This window comes from Bos mutus, chromosome 8 (genome assembly GCF_027580195.1).
Source record: "Bos mutus isolate GX-2022 chromosome 8, NWIPB_WYAK_1.1, whole genome shotgun sequence".
Taxonomy (NCBI): Eukaryota; Metazoa; Chordata; class Mammalia; order Artiodactyla; family Bovidae; genus Bos; species Bos mutus.
In genome coordinates, this window is record NC_091624.1 from 71,043,056 (window position 1) to 71,066,748 (window position 23,693).

The 23,693-nt window shown below is 37.1% G+C and overlaps 1 protein-coding gene across 4 annotated transcripts in view; it reads right to left on the minus strand.

Annotated features, from left to right (window-relative positions):
• RFX3 (regulatory factor X3) overlaps nucleotides 1-23,693 on the minus strand; it is a 337,712-nt gene that overhangs the window by 106,307 nt on the left and 207,712 nt on the right. For all 4 annotated transcript variants that reach the window (XM_005896759.2, XM_070375833.1, XM_005896758.2 and 1 more), the window contains one exon: nucleotides 7,952-8,210. In XM_005896759.2, coding sequence (XP_005896821.1) covers nucleotides 7,952-8,210 — 259 coding nt within the window. The remainder of the gene's footprint in view (nucleotides 1-7,951; nucleotides 8,211-23,693) is intronic.

Consider the following 23,693-nt stretch of genomic DNA (forward strand, 5'->3'; position numbering starts at 1 on the left):
CTAACCGCCTCTTTCCTATAATTTTGAAAGCACAATTAATAAATCACATCTTCCTTTCTCACAAGGTGATGAGAAAAGTTACTAAAACTTATAGTGGGTAAAGTTAAAATATATGAGTTAAATTACTTTAACATTCTAGAGTTAGTTTACAAAATCCTTAACCCATGAAATTTTGGGGCACCAATTTTTTTAAAGTCTAGATTTTAAAAGAAACCAAATAATTCCATGGCCAATAAATACAACTGTAGTTGTGCTTGCTGAGAAAGTGTTAACCAAATCACATGCTTTTGGAGTTTGAACTCATAAACACGGGAATACGGAAAAATTCTCTCTCATTTGAGAATTGACATTTGGTCATAGGCATCATGTGATCTTTAGCCTCATTAAATTAAAAGACATGGATCAGCGGAACAGGCAGTATTAAAATTTTATGGGTCTAAAGCTGACTCATACGTAACTCACAGATGACAGTATATTTACATTTGCTAGCAATACATTTTATATTTTATCTGGATCACACAGTTTCCACAAATGAAACATCAGTGATTTTTTCCATCAAAATCTATATTAGTTTCAAACTAGTAAATTAGCTTGCAATTTGATTTAGAAATATAAGGAGCAAGTGAAAAGTTATGCAACAGGTCACCTGGAACACAGTTAACTTCCATATTTATAATCAGAATTTACAAACATCATTAAACACTCCTAATCTAGATTTTGGCTGAAATAAAATCTACCATTTCTGGCATGTTGCAACATACCCGGGGTTCTGAAATGCTGTTTGAGTGTGAAATAGCTAAACATTAAAATAACACATTCTATTTTGCTTTAGAAATTCAGGAGGACTCCATCAGCTATGCTAAGGAGTGGCTGAAGGCCCCATCATTTTGTGTGTCTTAACCTTCTACTTTATCAAGATTTCTAAGGGTGGAATGTCTTACAACCTTAACCATAAAATTACTGCCTCTAGATGTTATCAGCTTCAAGACTGGAGCAGTGTGAAACTGACTGACAGCTGAATGGAATATAGATAAAGCAATGGAGACTACAAGTCACTCAAAGTCCCATTTAATTAGGTGCTTTGAAAATAAGTTCCCAGAACCTTCAGTCAATTCAGGATTTAGTGCAGAAAGCAGAAGATTCATGGTACTCTTTCAGAGGAGTTTTATTTGAGACCTCAGGTTGGCCTAGGGAAAATGGGACATAGGAAAAGAGAAAATACGAAGATTATAATGGACTTACATACTTTTGCCAAAATAAGTGGAAAAAGTAGTTTTGCTTTTCATTTTTAAATCATTGAGGCTATAAGAAATTATTTAAAATGGAAATTTATTATTTCTATAATATGCAAAATGTAAAATAACTGTGATTTAAATATAACATCACATTTCTAACAAAACATTTCTTCCAAGCATATCTATATAAATGACAATTAAACACATTGTCATCTCATGTGATTATGTTACTTTTCTATCTCTATATAGATATAACAAGTAATCCAACATTATTTTAACATTTTTTACCCTTTGGTAAGAAGTATGGGCAGTACTGGAGAAGGCAATGGTAAGCCACTCCAGTACTCTTGCCTAGAAAATCCCATGGATGGAGGAGCCTGGTAGGTTGCAGTCCATGGGGTCGCTACGAGTGGGTTGCAACTGAGCGACTTCACTTTCACTTTTCACTTTCACGCAATGGAGAAGGAAATGGCAACCCACTCCAGTGTTCTTGCCTGGAGAATCCCAGGGACGGCAGAGCCTGGTGGACTGCTGTCTATGGGGTCGCACAGAGTCGGACACGACTGAAGTGACTTAGCAGCAGCAGCAGCAGCAGCAGCATGGGCAGTACAGCTCCTTCTAATATAGCCATTTCCCCTTAAATATAAAGAAGCCCTTCAAGTACTGATAAAAAAAAAAAAATCTCTTGACACATATTGAAGTGGGGAAAGAAAAAAGCAAGATGTTTTATTTTTGTTACCAAAAAAAATTTAATGAGCGGGAAAGAGAGAGACATTCTGCTTATACATTCAGAAGGTATCTCTAGAGTGATACTCAAAGAACTCGGTAACTGTGACTGCCTCCTAGGAGAAGAACTGAGAAACGAGTGAGAGAGACACTGCATGAAGCACTTTCTCTTATCTTTTGAATTGTGCAACTTAAGAATACACAACTTATTCATAAAAATAAATTAATAAAAACTTTAAAAGAAATAGCCATTGGTACCACGCCAGTAAAAAATAAGAAAACAAAGTCATTTTATGAAGCACTATCTTGTGAAGCACTTTCTCTGTGTTCTTGCCCGAGAAACCCCATGGATAGAGAAGCCTGGTGGGCTACACAGTCCACAGAGCTGCAGAAGAGTTGGACATGACTTAATGACTAAACAATAACAAAATGTATTCATCTTCCTAGAAAAAGCATTCTCACATACCATATCCACAAATGTGGAAATCCAAGGATAAAGAAATAAAAGCATTAAAATTCTTGAATGAATTCTTAACTTTCTATATATTACATAAGATAGCTCAAACTTTTACTTAAATAGCCATAGATGGACATTCAAATTTTCCTCCAAACAACTGAAAGAAATTACAGTATTTTACATTAATCAAAAGAGACAGAGATACGAACAATACTAGTTTTGATACATTTACCTTGTGCCTTTGGTGGGATCTAATTTTAGCAAGAGTCATTTAACATATATAATTACTAAATGCATGTACAGAAAAGTAGAAAATTAGCTTTCATAGCACAGTCTCAAAAATGATTAATGCAATCTTATCCAGTTAGTTTCCTTATCAAGAAGAAAAAACAATTCCATAAATAACGATCTAATTATAAGAATACAAATGTTATTTTATGGAGGAATGAGTAAATAAAGCTTCTTACAGCAAATTGCTAATTACTGTATAGTTTCATATAAGATAAACTATGTTGTGATGAGTATAAAAATATCACTATAATCACAAATTTTTGATCTTCAAGTGCAAAATGTTTTCAGGTTCAAAATTGTAAAAATATATTGTTATATGAAAAATAATTTAGCTTTTAAAGACACATAAGGAGACCCTCAGTTCAGTTCAGTCGCTCAGTCCGACTCTTTGGAACCCCATGAATTTCAGCATGCCAGGCCTCCCTGTCCATCACCAACTCCCGGAGTTCACTCAAACTCATGTCCATCGAGTCAGTGATGCCATCCAGCCATCTCATCCTCTGGCGTCCCCTTCTCCTCTTGCCCCCAATCCCTCCCAGCATCAGAGTCTTTTCCAATGAGTCAACTCTTCGCATGAGGTGGCCAAAGTACTGGAGTTTCAGCTTTAGCATCATTACTTCCAAAGAACAACCAGGACTGATCTCCTTCTGAATGGACTGGTTGGATCTCCTTGCAGTCCAAGGGACTCTCAAGAGTCTTCTCCAACACCACAGTTTAAAAGCATCAATTCTTCGGCGCTCAGCTTTCTTTACAGTCCAACTCTCACATCCATATATGACTACTGGAAAAACCATAGCTTTGACTAAACGGACCTTTGTTGGCAAAGTAATGTCTCTGCTTTTGAATATGCTATCTAAGTTGGTCATAACTTTCCTTCCAAAGAGTAAGCATCTTTTAATTTCATGGCTGCCATCACCATCTGTAGTGATTTTGGAGCCCCAAAAAATAAAGTTTGACACTGTTTCCTCTGTTTTCCCATCTATTTCCCATGAAGTGATGGGACCAGATGCCATGATCTTCGTTTTCTGAATGTTGAACTTTAAGTCAACTTTTTCACTCTCCTCTTTCACTTTCATCAAGAGGCTTTTTAGTTCCTCTTCACTTTCTGCCATGAGTGTGGTGTCATCTGCATATCTGAGGTTATTGATAGTTCTCCCGGCAATCTTGTTCCAGCTTGTGCTTCTTCCAGTCCAGCGTTTCTCATGATGTACTCTGCATAGAAGTTAAATAAGCAGGGTGACAATATACAGCCTTGACGTACTCCTTTTCCTATTTGGAACCAGTCTGTTCCATGTCCAGTTCTAACTGTTGCTTCCTGACCTGCATACAGGTTTCTCAAGAGGCAGGTCAGGTGGTCTGGTATTCCCATCTCTTTCAGAATTTTCCACAGTTTATTGTGATCCACACAGTCAAAGGCTTTGGCATAGTCAATAGCAGAAATAGATGTTTTTCTGGAACTCTCTTGCTTTTTCGATGATCCAGCAGATGTTGGCAATTTGATCTCTGGTTCCTCTGCCTTTTCTAAAACCAGCTTGAATATATGGAATTTCACAGTTCACGTATTGCTGAAGCCTTGCCTGGAGAATTTTGAGCATTACTTTACTAGCATGTGAGATGAGTGCAATTGTGCAGTAGTTTGAACATTCTTTGGTATTGTCTTTCTTTGGGATTGGAATGAAAACTGACAGGCAGATGTATTTAGAAGAAGATCAAAGCATAATGAGTTGAGATATGACAGCAGTCAACTCTTCTACCTTAATGTCCATGTTCTCCCAAAATGTTAACAATAAATAGATCCTTAGCATTAATTTAATGAAATGTAAAACATGTATTCAAGTAGTAACTTACTGAAGTCATATGCAGTTATGTCCCAAGAAAAATGTTACATAATCTTTTGAAAAATTCTTATCTAATATTATCAGCAGGAGATGCCTTTTAAATGTAAGTTTATACTTATATTTAAATAACTAAAATATATATACATATATAATGTTATACACATGGACTCCATTGACCAAATAAAAGAATATAGTAAGTAAAAGGAGAAAAAGTGTTTTGACCAAATCTGAATATTGGTAGTTTGTACCATACTACAGTCATCAAATAAAATTTAACATGTTACCATCATTATCTTTTGAAAAATTCTGAAATGTCTCTATACCTTGAAAATTGAAACATTTTACAATGCATAGGAAAAATAAAAGACTAAAACATGTTTATGTAAAATATTTTTTCACTTAAGGTTATAAAACTAAATATATACTCAAATATAAATTCTCCATCAATGTAGATATTCTTGTAGTGTAAGAAAGATGGTTTTATGTCGACTATTAGATTAGGTAAGAAAATATCTCAAGTGCTAACCATTTATTTTTCTTAGTAGTGGCTTCAATTTCAAATCATGACCTCTTTTTATTGGCTTATCCTGAAAAGTAGGTTTGCACAATGGAGTAAACCTTTCTGTGGCAGAAAATTATTCCTAATGAATTTAAATGAAAGTATTTCTATCTAGACAGAGGTCAAAGGTAAGAGAGAATCAAGGCAACTATTCTAAGAACTGGAGCAGGAAACCTTGCTAACCAGGAACTGAGTAGAAGTACTAGGTCTGTGCTGTTCCTAAGTCCTCAAATTTAGTTTCACATCAACTGAATTAACAATTTATTCCATTTATTATAGGCTGTTAAGGAATAGCCCAATTGACCATTTCCCTTGAGGAATTCTGGCCGCAGTAGAGGCCATTCCTACACAGTTAGTTGCATCAGGCTTGCTATAGATGAGAGCTTGAACACTAAAGAATAGTCAGAAAAACTGAACTTATATGGCACAGTCTGGCTCAGTGTCTGGAAAAAACTGGCTTGCATCTTAACCAGGAAGTTGTTAAAGACTGTGCTCATCGACATTCTTCGTATGGTTCTACAGTGAATGAAAAAGGTAAGGTACATGAAAATAAGCAAATCCCCTCTAATAACACGGCACCTACCCAAAGCTCTAGAGTTCTAGTAGTCTAAGCACCTACACTGCACAAATAATGGGAGGAAATGTTAAACAGGTGTCATGGCACTTAAACTTTGTTAACTTTATTATAGTAAAGAACAAAGATGAAATTGTACACAGAATCACCGCCTATGGTGAAAGAAGCAGATGAAGACCTTCAGCACGACTGAGGGGGGATCTAAATCACATATAAACGGTGGTAGTAAATGCAAGGTAACATAAGACTAACAGATGTATATTTAGTTAATACATATCTATCATATGCCACTAATTTGTGTGATTTCAATGAGGGCACCTTAAGATTTTTCTATGTAAAAATTATTTCTTTAGGTAACATTTAAACTCCTTTTGGTAAAAAGGAAGTGTTCTTGTAAAAATGAAAACAAAGAAAAAACCACCCTTAACAAAAGCTTAAATACGAATGCCTTTTAAAAAGTGTAAATTAATATGTGCAACTGATACTAGGAATTGATGATTTGTTTTTTTTTAAATAGTTTTCCCCCTATTTCCAGTTGGTATAAGTCAATTATTTTGTGTTGGTCTAACAAAAATTGCACTGTATTTGTGTAATGGATAACTTAAGGAGTCATGCCACTTTTTATATTCTATATAGGAAAGAAAGAAAAAAAATCAAACTATAAAATTTACCCTGTTAAAATCTGTACCTGAACACATGACCTGAAATAATCAACTTAGTTATCTCAGTAGTGTTACCACTAGCAAACTTAGTAAGCCTATATCCAGCTCATGAGGATGTTTAACAGCCAGCTAGAAATCAATGTGAAGGCAAGCAGGAATGTCTGGGGAAGGTGAAGCCGGAGCGGGTGGGGGTGGAGCAGTGATAAGCCAGCCTAAGAGAGGTGGATGAAATGAAAGTGGGAAAGGGACTCTTCCTCTCCATTTTCCCAGATTTCCTAAGGCCTTTGTAAGCGGCAAGTACTTCCCTTTCCACTGAAAAGACTGTCTGGGTGACCTTTATGAGCAGCGTTATAAAGTACTGGCACCTAATCTATCGCCTTTCCTTTTATGGGAAATATACAGTTATTTTACATCCAAAATATTTTACAATTCCTTTGTAAATATGATTTTAAAGCTGAAAAGAAATTAGGAAATCATTTAGTCTAACTAATCCCTTATTTCATTGACAAAAGAACTGAGGTCAAGAGAATCTATGATTTAGTTTCTAATCTACATAAATATACCGATGTTACTGAAAGGTTTAGAAATGCCATATTTAGTGTTATTAAAAGCAAGAGGGAAATGGATATTAGAAATGCTTCAAAAACACAAAGAAAAAAATGGAACATCTATTCTGATGTTAGTAGGAAAGAGTTAATTAAAAATAAAGGGCTTTAAAGACAGATTAGGGAAAAGATACTAAATGATGAAGGTATGAATACATGGTAATCATTACAAACAGAAAATATATAGAGAAAATACTTACCAAGTATATATTATATCATGAAGAAAATACACAAAGTGAAAAATGTAAAGACTCTCACATAATTATTTTCTATTTGTTTCTATTTCATTATAAGAACAAATTATATGGTAGGAGTACAGAAAAGGGGTACATGCACTTAAGTAAAATTTCCAGGCCCCTTTTATATGAAACAACTGTAAAATCAATTCCATTTCTACTTTGGCTAGGTGGTTCTAAATGATTATTCTCCCTATGCTTAGCTGAAGTAAAAAGGAAAGACCAGGTTACAGAGTTTGAGGACATCAAAAATTGCACAGGTTTTTATTACTATTTCTATCATACCATTTTAGCACATTAAAATATCTTGTGTCAAAATAAACATATTAAATTTTAAAAACTTGAAAACTCAAATATGTATTTGTGTTCCTAAGTTATTATTTGCTCACACCTATGATCAGAGCCAAATTATTAAACGTTTTTCACTGGAATGAAAATGAAAGTGGCAAAGGACTCATCCTAAGGCCTTGATAAGTGGCAAGTACTTCCCTTTCCACTGTGAAAATCACTGTCTAGATGGCCTTTGTCAGTGCTTCCCAAAGTGTCCCTCCGGTTCAATGTAAAATAACTTCACAAATGGGTAAGCATGCCTAATTTTACTCTGTAAGCACAGATTTTAACATACATTAGAAAAAGTCACATGCTAAAACTTCTCAACACATTCTTGCCCCAGCCCAGTGTTTTTTTTTTTTTCTCTCTAAAGAGAAAAGTGTATGGAAGAAGCCACCAAGAAGCTGAATTAAACAAATAAAAACTTAAAATACTTACTGTCGCTGGGGAAGCCCGAGTGGTATGTGTCACCGAGTGTCCAGAATTCTCCATTGAGTTGCCGATCAGATAGGTTCCTCCAGAGCTGCTGATGAGTTGTCCTCCCGTGACGCCCATCTGAATCCCACCGGTGCCCACCATACTGTGAGACGAGACCACGGTAGTCACCTGTGCAGAGCTCCCTTGAGTATCAAAGTAATTCCCTCCAGTGTTTTGGCTGTACATCTGTGTTTCTGTGTAAGGGTAAGTTGTTGTTCGGCTTTAGAAGAAGAAAAGAAAGAAATTTACTTATATTATCTTATTGTTTTTCCAGGGTAAATACATGTTTAAAATATATCAGCTTAGCCTTTGGGACATGGTGAGTTTTGCATTTTGTGTGAAACTTCACTCCCAGAAATAGCTGGGCTTACTTTCCAAATTAAAGGTACATTTATTTAGAAGTACCTCAACACTTTTCTGCACAGTATAGAGTTTTTGCCACTATTGGGGCCTACCTCAAGTGTATAAATAAGCTCAGGTCTTGTCCCTTCAGGAAATCCTGCTGTGTGACTTCTTAAATTTCTTATAAAACTTCCTGCAAATCCCAGTTTTAGGAAAGCTGGGATCTGGAATGAATAGGGGTTGACAAGTCAGCTCCCCAAACTACTTCACACTGCTGGTGACTTGCAGGAAACCTCCATGATTAAGGTAGTATGCATGAATCTCTTTCTAACCACTAGGCAGGATCTTGAGCAAAGCATGTGCCCTAAATCCCTAACTCTTTCTTCTTTACACTCAAGCTTCTCCTCAATGAGATGACTATGCCACCTCATGTCCTCATTTTCTGCTTTCCAACAATAACAGTCAAGCTTCTGCCCTTAGCCTTTCTTTGAAAATGCTTTTAATAAGGTCACTTGTGACCTCATTTAAATACCAAGCTAAAAGGCTGCTGTCAGTCCTCATCTTTCTTGACTCATCTGCAGTACAATGTTGTTGACTATGCCATGTTGCCCTTTCCCTCCTTGCCCTGTTCTGATTAAGCAGCTTGTTTGATGGATTTAATTTTAATTTTCAATTGACTATATTGTACATTTTAACATGACTTTTGTTTTTATTTTGCAATTAGTGTAGGCTCTCAAGAAGTGTAAAAAATAGTAGGAAGGTGTAAAATACTTTTCTTTTTAAAAATTCAAACATCAAATTAAAATTCCCAGTGTTTTTGGTCATTCTCTTCAACACTACATCTCAGAGTGAGCCAGTACTGACAATTTGCTGTAGATGTCTGTGGACATTTCTATGTATATGCAAGGTCTTTCTGTTTTAATCTTTCTTGTTCATTAGTTTCTATGGCATGTCTCTTTCACCTTTTAATTTTTTTAACCACAGTGTTTCAAGAATCTTTTGGAGGCTCAGTTTTTTTTGGCATATTAAATAGTAATTTTCTCAGGTCTCCAATTTTAGCTCTTATCTCTTCTCACTTTTATCCAGACCATACAGTTTGATCATATACTACATGACCATATGCATGTTCGTAAGTTCATACCTCCACTCTCTTCACTTTCTAGTTTCACTGTTGTTGTTGTTGTTCAGTTTCTAAGGTGTGTCTGAATCTTTGCAACCCCATGGACTGCAGAACGCTAGGTTATACTTTAAGAGTTTTAAATCTAGATTTCTGAGAGTCACTTAAGTATCTCTGCTAGGGAAGCCCTGATATTTGGGAGGTCTCCTATGTAAAAGTGAAGGTATACCTAAAAGGGAATTCTTTTCTCTCCTGCTCTTTTTCCTATATTCCCCCCTCTCAGCAGAGGGCAGCACCACAACACTCAGCTTTGGAAATTATTGCTAACTCTTCTTGCTCAGGACTTCCTAGTTTGCTCAGTGGTAAAAGAATCTGCCTGTCACTGTAGGAGGCGAGGAGATGCAGGTTCGATCCCTGGGTTGGGAAGACTCTCTGGAGGAGGAAATGACAACCCACTCCAGTATTCTTGCTTTGAAAAAAAAAAAAAATCTATGGACTGAGGAGCCTGGCAGGGTGCAGTCTATGGATATGACTGAGTGCACGCATACTTTTCTTGCTCAGATTGACATCAGTCCTACTAACTTTACCTCCAAAACAATTGTCCAACTCTCCTTTCCATTCTTGTACTCACTGCCTTAACTCATAATGAGTGAGTAAAGTGAAGTGAAACTCTCTCAGTCATGTCCGATTCTTTGTGACCCCATGGACTGTACAGTCCATGGAATTCTCCAGGCCAGAATACTGGAGTGGTAGCCTTTCCCTTCTCCAGGGGATCTTCCCAACCCAGGGATCAAACCCAGGTCTCCTGCATTGCCCGCGGTTCTTTACCAGCTGAGCCACAAGGGAAGCCCAAGAATACTGGAGTAGGTAGCCTATTCCTGCTTCAGCGGATCTTCCCAACCCAGAAATCCAACCAGGGTGTCCTGCATTGCAGGCGGATTCTTTACCAACTGAGCTATCAGGGGTCCTTTAACTCATAATATTCTCCATTAAAATTGCCTTCTAACTAGTTTTCCTTCTTCTATTTGGGTCTCTTCCAATCTATCTTCAACTCTGATGCCAGGGGAATATTTCTAAAAGGAAAATATGAAAATTAAGCTTTTCTTAAAAACCTTTCTGTGATTCTCTCTTGCCTTGGGAAGAAATTCACAACCCTTGACCTGTCTTCTCAGGGCCGATGCTGGCACAAGCTCCGGATTTGGTACCAGCCATGTCTTCAAATGATTTCTTTGCTCACATCACACTGACCTTGATGCTGATCTCCTGTAAAGCACTATCTTCTCTTGTCTCTCTGCTATATTGTGTAGGGTTTCCCCTGTCTGGAAAGCCTTTACATGTCTTCAACTCTCTTCCTTTGCCTAAATCACCCTTAAGCTCTCAGTTCAAGCATCACCTTATCTCAGAATTACTCCTCTGCACCCCTTGTATTCTATGGCCACTCCTTACAGGACTGTTATGTTTTGCTCTCTATACTTTCCTAACCCATTGCACATACCTGAAATATAACTCTCAATGCACTGTTAATTACCTTAAGTCTTCATACTCCCATGAAATTATGTTTTATTCCCATCTGTATCCTAACACTTAACATAACTATTGCTACATAGTGGGCTCACTAATCAACAAATAAAATATGACTCTACTTCAAAGTATATTTGGCATAATAGTCACTTTCATAAATTTCTAAAACATATGTTCTTTTTTTGCTGTTTTGTTAAAGCATGAGAAATTGGGCTAAACTATTTTAAGATTTTTCTGTATTATTTAAAATAGGTCATTTAACCCATTATAAATTATATTTATATTGCAATTTCTAATGCAAATTTCAGTAAAATAATAAGAGTGCTCCAACCAGTCCATTCTGAAGGAGATCAGCCCTGGGATTTCTTTGGAAGGAATGATGCTAAAGCTGAAACTCCAGGACTTTGGCCACCTCATGCGAAGAGTTGACTCATTGGAAAAGACTCTGATGCTGGGAGGGATTGGGGCAGGAGGAAAAGGGGACAACAGAGGATGAGATGGCTGGATGGCATCACCAACTCGATGGACATGAGTTTGCGTGAACTCTGGGAGTTGGTGATGGACAGGGAGGCCTGGCGTGCTGCAATTCACGGGGTCGCAAAGAGTCGGACACGACTGAACAACTGAACTGAACTGAAAAGTATTCAACACTGGGTAAAGTTACTGCTTTCCAGAAAAAACCACCACAGATCAGGTATAAGTTTTAGTTTCGGATGATGACAGAAACGACTCCATAGAGAATATTTTTTGTTGTTTTTTTTTTACACATAGAAAAGTATTTAAAATACACATTTCTTCTCAATACTGCTGTATTTTCCAACTGGAAATCTAATTTATGTATTTGTTTCAGTATATACTTATTTTAATAAAACAGCCATGTTGATTTTAAATTTGGATAAAAAGAGAAATGAGTTCATCTTACGTCCCCTAAATATGACAGTGACTCTATTTAGCTGCACTTAACACAATATGATGTTGGTATTTAAGTAAAATCAAGTAAGATGTACAAATAGATACAGGGAAATAAACACTATGACAGATGCAGAAAACTGTGTCAACTTTCCTTCTCACAGTCTGAACAAAACGCTTAAGTATGCTTTCCAGTAGTAAGTTGATTTTACAAATCAATCATATAATAATAGCTATTAAAAGCTAATATTTATTATTTACTATGCAACAGGTACGATCTTATGTGCTTTTCAGGTATTAACTCACTTAACCTTCATTACAACTTTATGAGATAGATACTGTTATTTCTATTTGCAAAGACAAGGCGAATACTCGGAAGTCTAGATAAACAGCTTTATCCAAAGCACACAGCTGGTAAAAAACTGGATTTGGAATATGCAATTAGCCATTCTCTCAAATATTTAATCACATTAAAAGAATTTAACTTTTAAATATGTCAATGATATTTATGAATGACTATTGCGGAATAGTCACAAAAGGTGGTACAGGTAACATACAAACTTTCTATTGCTATTTAAGAGTTTCTTATATTTTAGCTAAAAGATGATGCTTTTAAAGTGCTGCACTCAATGTGCCAGCAAATTTGGAAAAATCAGCAGTGGCCACAGGACTGGAAAAGGTCAGTTTGCATTCCAATCCCAAAGAAAGGTAATGCCAAAGAATGTTCAAACTACTGCACAATTGCACTCATCTCACATGCTAGCAAAGTAATGCTCAAAATTCTCCAAGTGAGACTTCAATAGTACATAAACCAAGAACTTCCAGATGTTCAAGCTGGATTTAGAAAAGGCAGAGAAACCAGAGATCAAATTGCCAACATCTGCTGGATCATAGAAAAAGCAAGAGAGCTCCAGAAAAACATCAACTCTACTTCACTGACTACCCTAAAGCCTTTCACTGTGTGGATCACAACAAACTGTGGAAAATTCTTCAAGAGATGGGAATACCATACCACCTTACCTGCCTCCTGAGAAATCTGTATGCAGATCAAGAAGCAACAGTTAGAACCAGATATGGAAAAATGGACTGCTACACAATTGGGAAAGGAGTACGTCAAGGCTGTATATTGTCACCCTGCTTATTTAACTTATATGCAGAGTACATCATGAGAAATGCTGAGCTGGAAGAAGCACAAGCTGGAATCAAGATTTCTGAGAGAAATATCAATAACCTCAGAGCTACTGATGACACCACCCTAATGGCAGAAAGTGAAGAGGAACTAAAGAGCCTCTTGATGAAGGTGAAAGAGAAGAGTGAAAAAGCTGGGTTACAACTCAGCATTCAAAATACTAAGATCATGGCATCTGGTCCCATCACTTCATGGGAAACAAATGGGGAAACAATGGAAACTGTGATAGACTATTTTCTTGGGCTCCAAAATCACTACAGATGGTGACTGCAGCCATGAAATTAAAAGATGCTTGCTCCTTGAAGGAAAAGCTATGACAAACCTAGAGAGCATATTAAAAAGCAGACACATTACCTTGCCAACAAAGATCCATACAGTCAAAGCTATGGCTTTTCCAGTAGTCACATATGGATGTGAGAGCTGGCCCATAAGGAAGGCTGGGTGTTGACAAATTCATGCTTTTGAACTGTGGTGTTGCAGAAGACTCTGGAGAGTCCCTTGGACTGCAAGAAGATCAAACCAGTCAATCCTAAATGAAATCAACCCTGAATATTATTGGAAGGACTGATGCTGAAGCTCCAATACTTTGGCCACCTGAGGCAAAGAGCCGACTCATTAGAAAAGACCCTGATGCTAGGAAAGATTGAAGGCAGGAGGAGAAGGGGACGACAGAGGACAAGATGGTTGGATGGCATCACTGACATCACTGACTCAATGGACATGAGTTTGAGCAAGCTCCAGGAGATGGTGAAGGACAGGGAAGCCTGGCATGCTGCAGTCCAAGGGGTCACAAAGAGTCAGACATGACTGAGCCAGTGAACTACAACTACACTTTGCTAACTGTTTATCAGCACCCGACTCCTCTCCTGTCTTACTCAGAATGGGATCTGCAGAAGATGTACTTGCACTGGTAAAGAAAGAGAGATGGCAAAGGTCAGACTATTTTGGAGGATATTTACCATTGCACACTAAGACTCTGGAAGTTCTATGATGGTAGAAGTTGCAGTTCTATTATAAGAGCATCATTCCAAGGGGTTTAAATCACGCCACCTTCTGGGCATGATTCCTTTATATAATTAGTCCTCAGTGAACAATAGCAATACAAATAAATGCATCACAGATATATATAAAAGCTCTATAGCCCTCAAGTCAGCATAAAAATACAGCAGCAAAGAGCTTTGATTTTCATACTTCCCCCTAGCTGGAGATGATTCATTAGCTAAAAAAATGAGCAAAGGACAGGAGAAGAGTGAAAGTCACTAAAGAGTATGTCTAATCCATAAACTATGTTCATTACTCAATCATGACCCATGGGACTGAGAAGAAAGCTTGTGTAAGCACACACAGGGGTAAAGATTGGTAATTTCCAGGGGGGAAAAGGGCACAATTATATTTGTAGATGAAGTGTCACAAATTGTTGCTGAATTTGTCTCCGGCACTTAAATACTTGCAATGTGGAAGAGAGGAGACTTTTCAACACTGGACTGGGTAACAGAGGCAGACCGCAATGTTCTCAGACATTGCTCTTCAAGAGTAAGAAGATAAGTACTAACTCAGTTGCTGGAGGCCTTTCTGGAGCCAGAGCCAGAGTCAGGCAGAATTTAATTCCTTAATATCTTTTCAGTTTTAAATGCTCTAAGCTCCTGGATAAATTCTGAAGACATTTTGTTTAAAAAAAGAAGTGCCAACAACAAAAACAAACAGTTCTTTCTTAGGAACTAGAAATAATGATTCTAATTCTGATACCTAAGATCAGCTGTCTTTCATACTGCTATAATGAATACATAAGAGTTACTGCTTGCACACTATTTCCCCCAGAAATCCCCAAGACATATGTTTGAGAAAATTACTCACTTTTTGGCATATCAGATTGAAAGCAACTAACTATTTCCGACTGTACACTCCTGAAACAACTAAATTCCCAAGCAATTTTGTGCATGTTTGAACCATGCCTATTTGTTTGTTTGTTCTTTATTGATTGCCACAGACTGTTATGAAAACACTATGTCATATTATTCTATAGCAGAAGAGAAATCTTTCCATTGTTCTGCATATGTATCCAGTAATGAATGTAAACACACAGATATGCCCATACTTGCTGACAGAAGGTTCTTTATAGCTGAAGGTATTATCAGGTTCTGTGTAAATGTCAGGACTCTGATCCACTGAATTCAGTAAATTAGTGCTGTTGCATCCCATCATGCCTCAGCATATACCTTGGCTAAGCATGACCCTAATTATTTACTCCTTGCTTATTCACTACAATAATTATGTCCATTTATTTTAGTTATAACCAATTTTTCTGTTTTATCTTCAGGTGTCTTATCCATAAGTCCAGATATATAATATCTCTAAATTATGCATTTTGTGTTTTACCTAGGTTTTGAATATCCTCTCACCAATAAGCTAGTCAACTACAAAATAAAGCAATGGTATGAAAAATTGCAAATTAAGGTTATAAAATACCTTACAAATTTCATACCATAAAATTCAATATGAAGGTAAAATGTAGTAGTGATGATCATTATAATATCTTACATTGGTACAATGTTTTTATTGCTTTCAGGTTACTCTGTACATATTCTTTTAAGAAATATTTACGGCACCTGGGAAAAAAGGAACATGACCTCTACTCATATAAAGGTTACATAAGAAGTAGGTGGTCCAAAATAAAAAAGGGAATAAGATCATTAGATAGTTTGCTAAACCTATAGAAGAGAAAAATAGCATAGTAAAGTATAATAAATGGAAGGGCACATATTAGATCAAGTAATCAAGTGCTGTTACTTTCCAAGAAGAGATATTTAGGTTGAAACTAGAGGATGAAAAGAAGTTAGTTTTATGAAAAACAGGAAGAAAGATATATCAAGAAGATAGTGTAGCATGTACAAAAGCCATGACACAGGGAAGATCCCGGTATTTAGGAATAAACTAGAAGTCTAGAGTGGTTGTTTAAAATGAATGAGGACACTAGAGAAAAAATGAGGTTTAAAAAGTAGGTGAAAACTAAACATGTAAGTAAACAAATTTTTTCGTGGGTCATGATCCACAATTTAATGGGTCACACTAGCATTAAAAGAGACTAAACAACATTAGAACATATTATACCTAGGAGGATAAGAATTATTTTGAGAAGCTTTTTTTCCTGTCATATGCATATACAGCATGTGTGTGTGCCTATGTATATTTAGCTGAGTAAAAAATTGCACATCTAGTTTTCTCACTGGAGATGGTTTTTTAAAAAGCTTGAAAGACATCATGATGGACCGTGGAATGAAGTCTGGATGTTATTTTAAGCTGGGATAGGAGTTCAAGGAGGTAACGGAATGTTCCAGGCAGAGAAACAACCTAAAGAAAGGCCTGAGGTCAGAGAGGTAACAGGAGACCATGAGAAAAGGGAGTGGCAATCAGAGCACACTGCTATAGTCAAAACATATGATTCTGAAACATGTTCATTAGATATAATAATAGGAGGTGATCTTATTGCAAGGTGTTTCCATATAGTGATAGCAGTATATGTCTGATTGGACAGACTGAAGAAATAACTAAAGGCAGTCAGAATGAATAAGTTTTAAATATTTTCAAAAAGTTTGGGAGCTAGGAGAATATGAGAATGGGGAGAAGTGTTGTTAAGGACAGAGGTACATGATTTCATGGAATCTTCATTAAATCAGTCACACAGGTTGCACAGTTCTGATTGGAATCCAGTGGCAGCAGTGGCCAGCAGCGTTTGAGAGGGTTGTGGTCGTGTGGTGTTCTGACTGGACAACTCCTGGCGTGCAGTTTTTCCTTTGGTCTAGCTACTGTTTAACAATACTTGTACCTATTTTTTTTCAGCTTGTTTCTTCAGACTTCCTGAAAATTCTGAGTCACAAATATCTTTCAATAAATTTTTTGTTTTGCTTAAATAAGCCAGACTTGGTTTCTGCTGCTTGAAACCAAGAACTCTGCCTTAAATAGTTTTACGTTGTGAAGTTTTTGTGAAAGTCACCAAAGCCCTACATGGAAGTAGCTACATTATTTGGAATCAACAAATTGCATTCATGTGGTACATAATCTCTGGTTGGCTAGCATGAAACAATATTTTTGAGTTTTGAAACAGATTATTCTTGAATGCTCCAAGTCATACCGAAGGCAGAAGACAGCATAAAGAAAGCAGCCTCTTCATCTCAATCATAGAAACACCATACAACCATTTCTTCTAAGCAGAGAACATTTAAATGATAATAAGAATGCATAATTTTACCTGAAAATCCTGAGACTATTTCACTGAAAGAGAAAATATGAACTTGAAGAGTATCCTTTTTAAGGTTCTTTATTAATCAAGAAGCAACAATTAGAACTGGAAATGGGACAACTGACTGGTTCAAAATTGGGAAAGGAGTATGACAAGGCTGTATAGTGTCACCTTGCTTATTTAACTTATATGCACAGTACATCATGTGAAATGCTGGGCTGGATGAAGCTCAAGCTAGAATCAAGATTTCTGAGAGAAATAACAATAACCTCAGATATGTAGATCATACCACCCTAATGGCAGAAGGTGAAGAGGAACTAAAGAGCCTCTTGATGAAGGTGAAAGAGAAGAGTGAAAAAGCTGGCTTAAAATTCAACATTCAAAAAACAAAGATCATGGCATCCAGGCCAACTACTTCATGGCAAAAAGATGGGGAAAATGTGTAAACAGTGACAGGTTTTATTTTCTTGGGCTCCAAAATCACTGTGGATGGTGACTGCAGCCATGGAATTAATAGGCACTTGTTACTTGGAAGGAAAGCTATGACAAACCTAGACAGTGTATTAAAAAGCAAACACATCACTTTGCCAACAAAGGTCCATATAGTCAAAGCTATGGTTTCTCCAGTAGTCATGTACAGATGTGAGAGTTAGACCATAAAGAAGGCTGAGCATGAAGAATTGATGCTTTTGTATTGTGGTGCTAGAGAAGAATTTTGAGAATTCCTTGGATAGCAAAGAAATCAAACCTGTCAATTCTAAAGGAAATCAACCCTGAATATTCATTGGAGGGACTGATGCTGAAGCTCCAATACTTTGGCCACCTGATGCAAAGAGCCAGCTCCTTGGAAAACACCCTGATTCTGGGGAAGAATGAGGGCAAAAGGAGAAGGGGGCCGAGGAAGAGATGGTTAGACAGCATCAGCGACTCAAACTCTGAGAGATAGTGGAAGATAGGGGAGCCTGGTGTGCTGCAGTCTATGGGGTCACAAAGAGTAAGACATCACAGTGACTAAACAACAATTAATCAATTAAAAAGTATATGGAAAGGATAACTGGATGGCTTCAGAAAATACCCTAACTATATTATTTTCTTTTTGAATACATAAGCCAGAAAGAAAAACACCAATACAGTATACTAACGCATATATATGGAATTTAGAAAGATGGTAACAATAACTCTGTATACAAGACAGCAAAAGAGACACTGATGTATAGAACAGTCTTTTGGACTCTGTGGGAAAGGGAGAGGGTGGGATGATTTGGGAGAATGGCATTGAAACATGTATAATATCATATATGAAACGAGTCACCAGTCCAGGTTCGATGCATGATACTGGATGCTTGGGCTGGTGCACTGGGACCACCCAGAGGGATGGCACAAGGAGGGAGGAGGGTTCAGGATGGGGAACACGTGTATACCTGTGGCAGATTCATGCTGATATATGGAAAAACCAATACAATATTGTGAAGTTAAAAAATAAAATAAAATATGAAAAAAAAGTATATGGAAAGGATAACTGGATGGCTTCAGAAAATACCCTAACTATATAATTTTCTTTTTGAATAAATCTACTAATTGTCAATATATCATTAATGTACCACCTCCTAAAGTATACAATGCCATGTTATTAGATATGATTCAGATGAGAGTTCTGTGATCAGTTTTTAAAACACCACATTTCTTTCCTAGGGGATTTCTCAGAATCTTTAAAAAACGAACAGAAAATTAGAGTCCTCAAGAGAAGTTCATGTAGTGTTTTTCTGCTTGCGTCATCACAGAACTTTTTTAGAGAACTAACATTTTATGAAACACATCTGATAAATTACCTATTGTGTTTGATAAATCTATAATTTAAAGATTATGAGAATGCTTCCTATCGGTCAAGTCTTATTGCAATAGAAATCCACACAATGAAAATCTTAACATTTTAAAACACTGATCATCTCTAACCAGGGGATAATCTTCAAAGAGTGGTTGATATGAGAAAATTAAAAGTGTTTTCAAAAGATATTTCTTAATTTGGACAAGATATAGTATGATGTCTTTATTTCCACTTTGACTAACATGATGGAGTAAGTGGGGGAAGTGAGATTCAAAAAACAGAGATGGGAAAGAAAAAAATTCATCATTTAAAAAAACTGATTTCTCAGTTACATCAAGAAATTTCAACTGAATGGGACTCTATCTACATGGTATGCAATGTTTCCCAGCTAGTTTCATTACAGTAGACTAAATTATTAGATACCATAAATTGTAAGAATCTATAGCAATGGACAAGACTATGAACCAGCCCAGTAAAAAATATTCTTGGGAAAACTATTGCCAGGAAATACATAAATGTGTGTTCCTACAGAAGTAATGATAAATAGGAACAAGAGTGAATTAGATTACCTTCTCCCTTGAGTAAAAAGCTATTCTACTCCACACTCAGTACAGAAAAGCAGTTTCAACTGAAATGTTCACTCACTGCCTCCCATTAATTAATCCTGTTATGCTACCAGTAATTGTCCATAGTCACAGAGAAAAAAAGTAAACACGTTAGTATCACCAAATTATAAGGATTACACATTTTTATAAGCGATGACACATATCTGTGAGGGCTACCATCACCTCTTGAGTCAAACCCTGTGCATTATGGCTACTTGGCAAGGCTGCTGGTGACAGGAGCAACGGCGAACCAGGATTTACTAACCATGCACAGGCTGCAGGGCCATGTACTGGATGCATGAAAGTTCATGATAAAGATCAGCATCCCGATCTTCTGGGAGAACAACTAGCAAAAAGCATTTGTTATCACACAGAAGTGGGACTCTCAATATGATCTGAGTCAGGGATCAAACACTAGCTGGCTATTAATTCACTGTGGTGAAAATGAATATGGACTACTCTTCTAACACACATGGAAGTGCATCAAATATAAAGAGTAGAAAGACTCTAAAATGAACTTTAGAGACAAAAACTGTACATAGTTAAATGTCAGCACTGCAAAATTACAGAAAGATTGAAATAGCTTAAGCTGAAAAATTTTCTTGTTATATTTTAAAAATATGTTCATAGTCCTCTAGCTACTAAAATGTTGAGTGTAATTCATGGCAACACAATGTTTCTTTAGTAAAAATGAAAATGATGCTATAGAATCTTTAGTCAGAAGCACCAAAACTGAAATTGTAATGAAAGGTTTTAAGGATGCATCTTCTTTATCCTGACCAAGGGTGCACGTTTGTGACATAATTAGCTGGAGTTGAGGATATAATCTGGGCGCACACAGACTGGATCAAAGCTAATTGGACTTTGTGGCAAATGAACTCGTGACCTAGACCTCATTAGCCATGATCTAACTAACTGAGTTTGAGGGCCACAGAAAATATATGTTGGCACAAGATATTTACTTTGAATTATTTCCGCACTTAATGGGCCCTATAATTTTAAAGAGTCAACTTTTAGAGATGTTGTTTTTCTAAGGTTTTGTGAATGAATGAATCACTATCTCATATTTACGCATATAGAAGACCCTACTATCAGTGGTGAGATAGCTTTAAAAGGTGCAAGGCAATATGCAGAATTCAGAAAAAAAATAACTACAGAGCAAAACTGTATGGTAATAACTAATGTTTAGTGAGTGTTTTCATTCAATTTCTCAGAAGCTATACAAAACACTTTGGATAAACTATCTCCATATTCCATAAATGAAGAGAGTGAAGCAGGCTGTGTTATCTTTTACAAAATCACACACTAGCAATCACCCTATTCTACATTGGGCCAATGATAAATGACTGATAGATACCACAGAGTTAATTCTCTCAACACCCATTCTAACTATCCTTTTCCTTTGCTGTCATCTACCATATAGACACAAAAGCTACCAAGCTGCATTCCTAGATTCCTCTGCAGCTAATTACTTTGTTACAGAGTTATGGCCAATGAGATATAAACAAAAATGGAGCTAGGGGTTTCTGGGAAAGCCTGTGTGTGTGTACACACATATTTATATGTACGTATGTACATACACATATATAATGTATCTTCTTTTTCCACCTTCTGTCTTCTTGTCTGGAATACAGCTATGATGGCTGCTACCAAAGCAGATTTACTACCATACCAGCAAATCTTTGCCCTGATATCCCTGAGCTGCTAATGTCAGCAACAGACTGAGAGGAAGTACGGTTGTGGATGTTCCTAAATGCTCATTTCCTGTCATCTTTCGGTAGCTTAGCACTAAGCTGGCTCAGGTGGTCTGAGTTAATCCTAATGGAAGAACAGGCTAGGGGACCTGAACTTTAGAGGCACCCACTCCTCCCTAGATAAGAAGGCCATGTTTTTTCTACTAAATAACCAGTTAATGTTCACTACCCCTGCCCCCTAGAAATATGGAGCACTCTGTGAGGCCAGAGATCTACTGGAGCAATTTCCACGGTATTGTCCAGTCTTACTAGAGGTATCTGCTGTCTGCCACCTTGTAAGATCTCTTCAATAAGGCTTATTTTATATTTGCACACATAGTGCTATTACTTGTACAATATGCTAACTCTGGATTTTTTTTGACAAAAATAAAAGCCCTAATTTGTTTAAATCTCTGTCATATTTTTTTGGTTTCTTAGCTAATTGGTTGCAGTAATAAACATAAGGTAAAACGTTATGGAATAGAGAGTGATAATGTAGCCCTCCAGTGGGGTCTGCTAAGGCATTACCTAGGATGTCTTTGAATTAGGAGAACAAACTAGGTAGAAAATAGTACTTCCTTAAACAAAGGTTGGAGAAGGCAATGGCACCCCACTCCAGTACTTTTGCGTGGAAAATCCCGTGGACGGAGGAGCCTGGTAAGCTGCAGTTCATGGGGTTGCTAGATTCAGACACGACTGAGCGACTTCACTTTCACTTTTCACTTTCATGCACTGGAGAAGGAAATGGCAACCCACTCCAGTTCTTGCCTGGAGAATCCCAAGGACAGGAAGCCTGGTTGGCTGCCATCTATGGGGTCGCACAGAGTCGGACACGACTGAAGCGACGCAGCAGCAGCAAACAAAGGTAGAAAATATAATGATTTTACTCTGAGGTTCTGGAAGGAAATATACTACAGACAAGGATGCAGCAACAATACAACTGAGTGACCTCCAGCAGTGTCTAGAAATCCATTTATATTCCTTAATACCATAAAGGACCAAGTGGCAGGCATCCTCATTTTTTTTTTTTTTGGTCTAAATGCCAATAAGAGTTTAGATTTATGGTAGAAATTCCAAAAACAGGCTCCAGAATGTCCTGGCCTTATACAACAAAGAGGTAAAGAATATTCACAGTGTGTCTAATATATATAAAGTGTTATAGATTCACTAGAGTAACAGAAATGTGCTGATCCTTCATTATGTGCCCTTCACCTAAACTGATGTAAATAAAATAACAAAATGACAACAATTCCCATTCAGGAAGAGTTCTTCTTAGTATGATAAATATATATAAGGATTTGTTGCACCATGGTGGAACTAAGAGTCTGGGTGAAAGTGAAAGTGAAGTCGCTCAGTCGTGTCCGACTCTTTGCGACCCCATGGACACCAGGCTCCTCCGTCCATGGGGTTTTTTAGGCAAGAGTACTGGAGTTGGGTGCAATTTCCTTCTCCAGGGAATCTTCCTGACCCAGGGATTGAACCCAGGTCTGCTGCATTGTAGACAGATGCTTTACCATCTGAGCGACCAGGGAAGTCCCTGGTGTACATTGAGTCTGGGTACATTGCTATTTTTACTGTACAGGAGACAAATAAGTTACCTGCAGAGGACAGCCAGGGTTCACAACACAAAGGAGGATGTGACATGTCAGTCTACAAAGATATTGCTATACTGGGTGTAGTGGTTTGGGAACGGAAGAGAGAAGTAGAGAATGATATTCCAGCAGAGGAAACAAACCACGTGTCCAATAATACAGAGGCATGAAAGGGGAAACAAGTACAAAGTTGGTTGTTCCCAGAACAGATGGAAGATGAAGCCAGGGAGATAAGAAGGGGGGGGGGGTAAAACCAAGACAGAGAGACACATTTTACTTTATAGCTAATATAGGTTCTAAAGGCGGTGGTGATGTATGCAGATTCAGTGACCAAAAGCAATAAGAAAAAAGAGACGATGAGTCAAGATCAGTGAAGAACTTTCAGTTTTGTATCATCCATTGTAAACCAGGTCCTGTGCAAGCTGCTTTACATACTCTGCCTTAAATCCTCACAATAATCCAGTAAGAGTAAGTTTATTATCCTCCCACTTTCCAGGAAAGAACAATAAAAGCACAGAATAGTTGAGTACCTTGACCATGATTATAAAACTAATAGTTAAACCAGGATTTTAAGATGTTTAGCTATAATAAGAATAAATGCACTTTCTACGTACTACACACACTTCTGCTGTT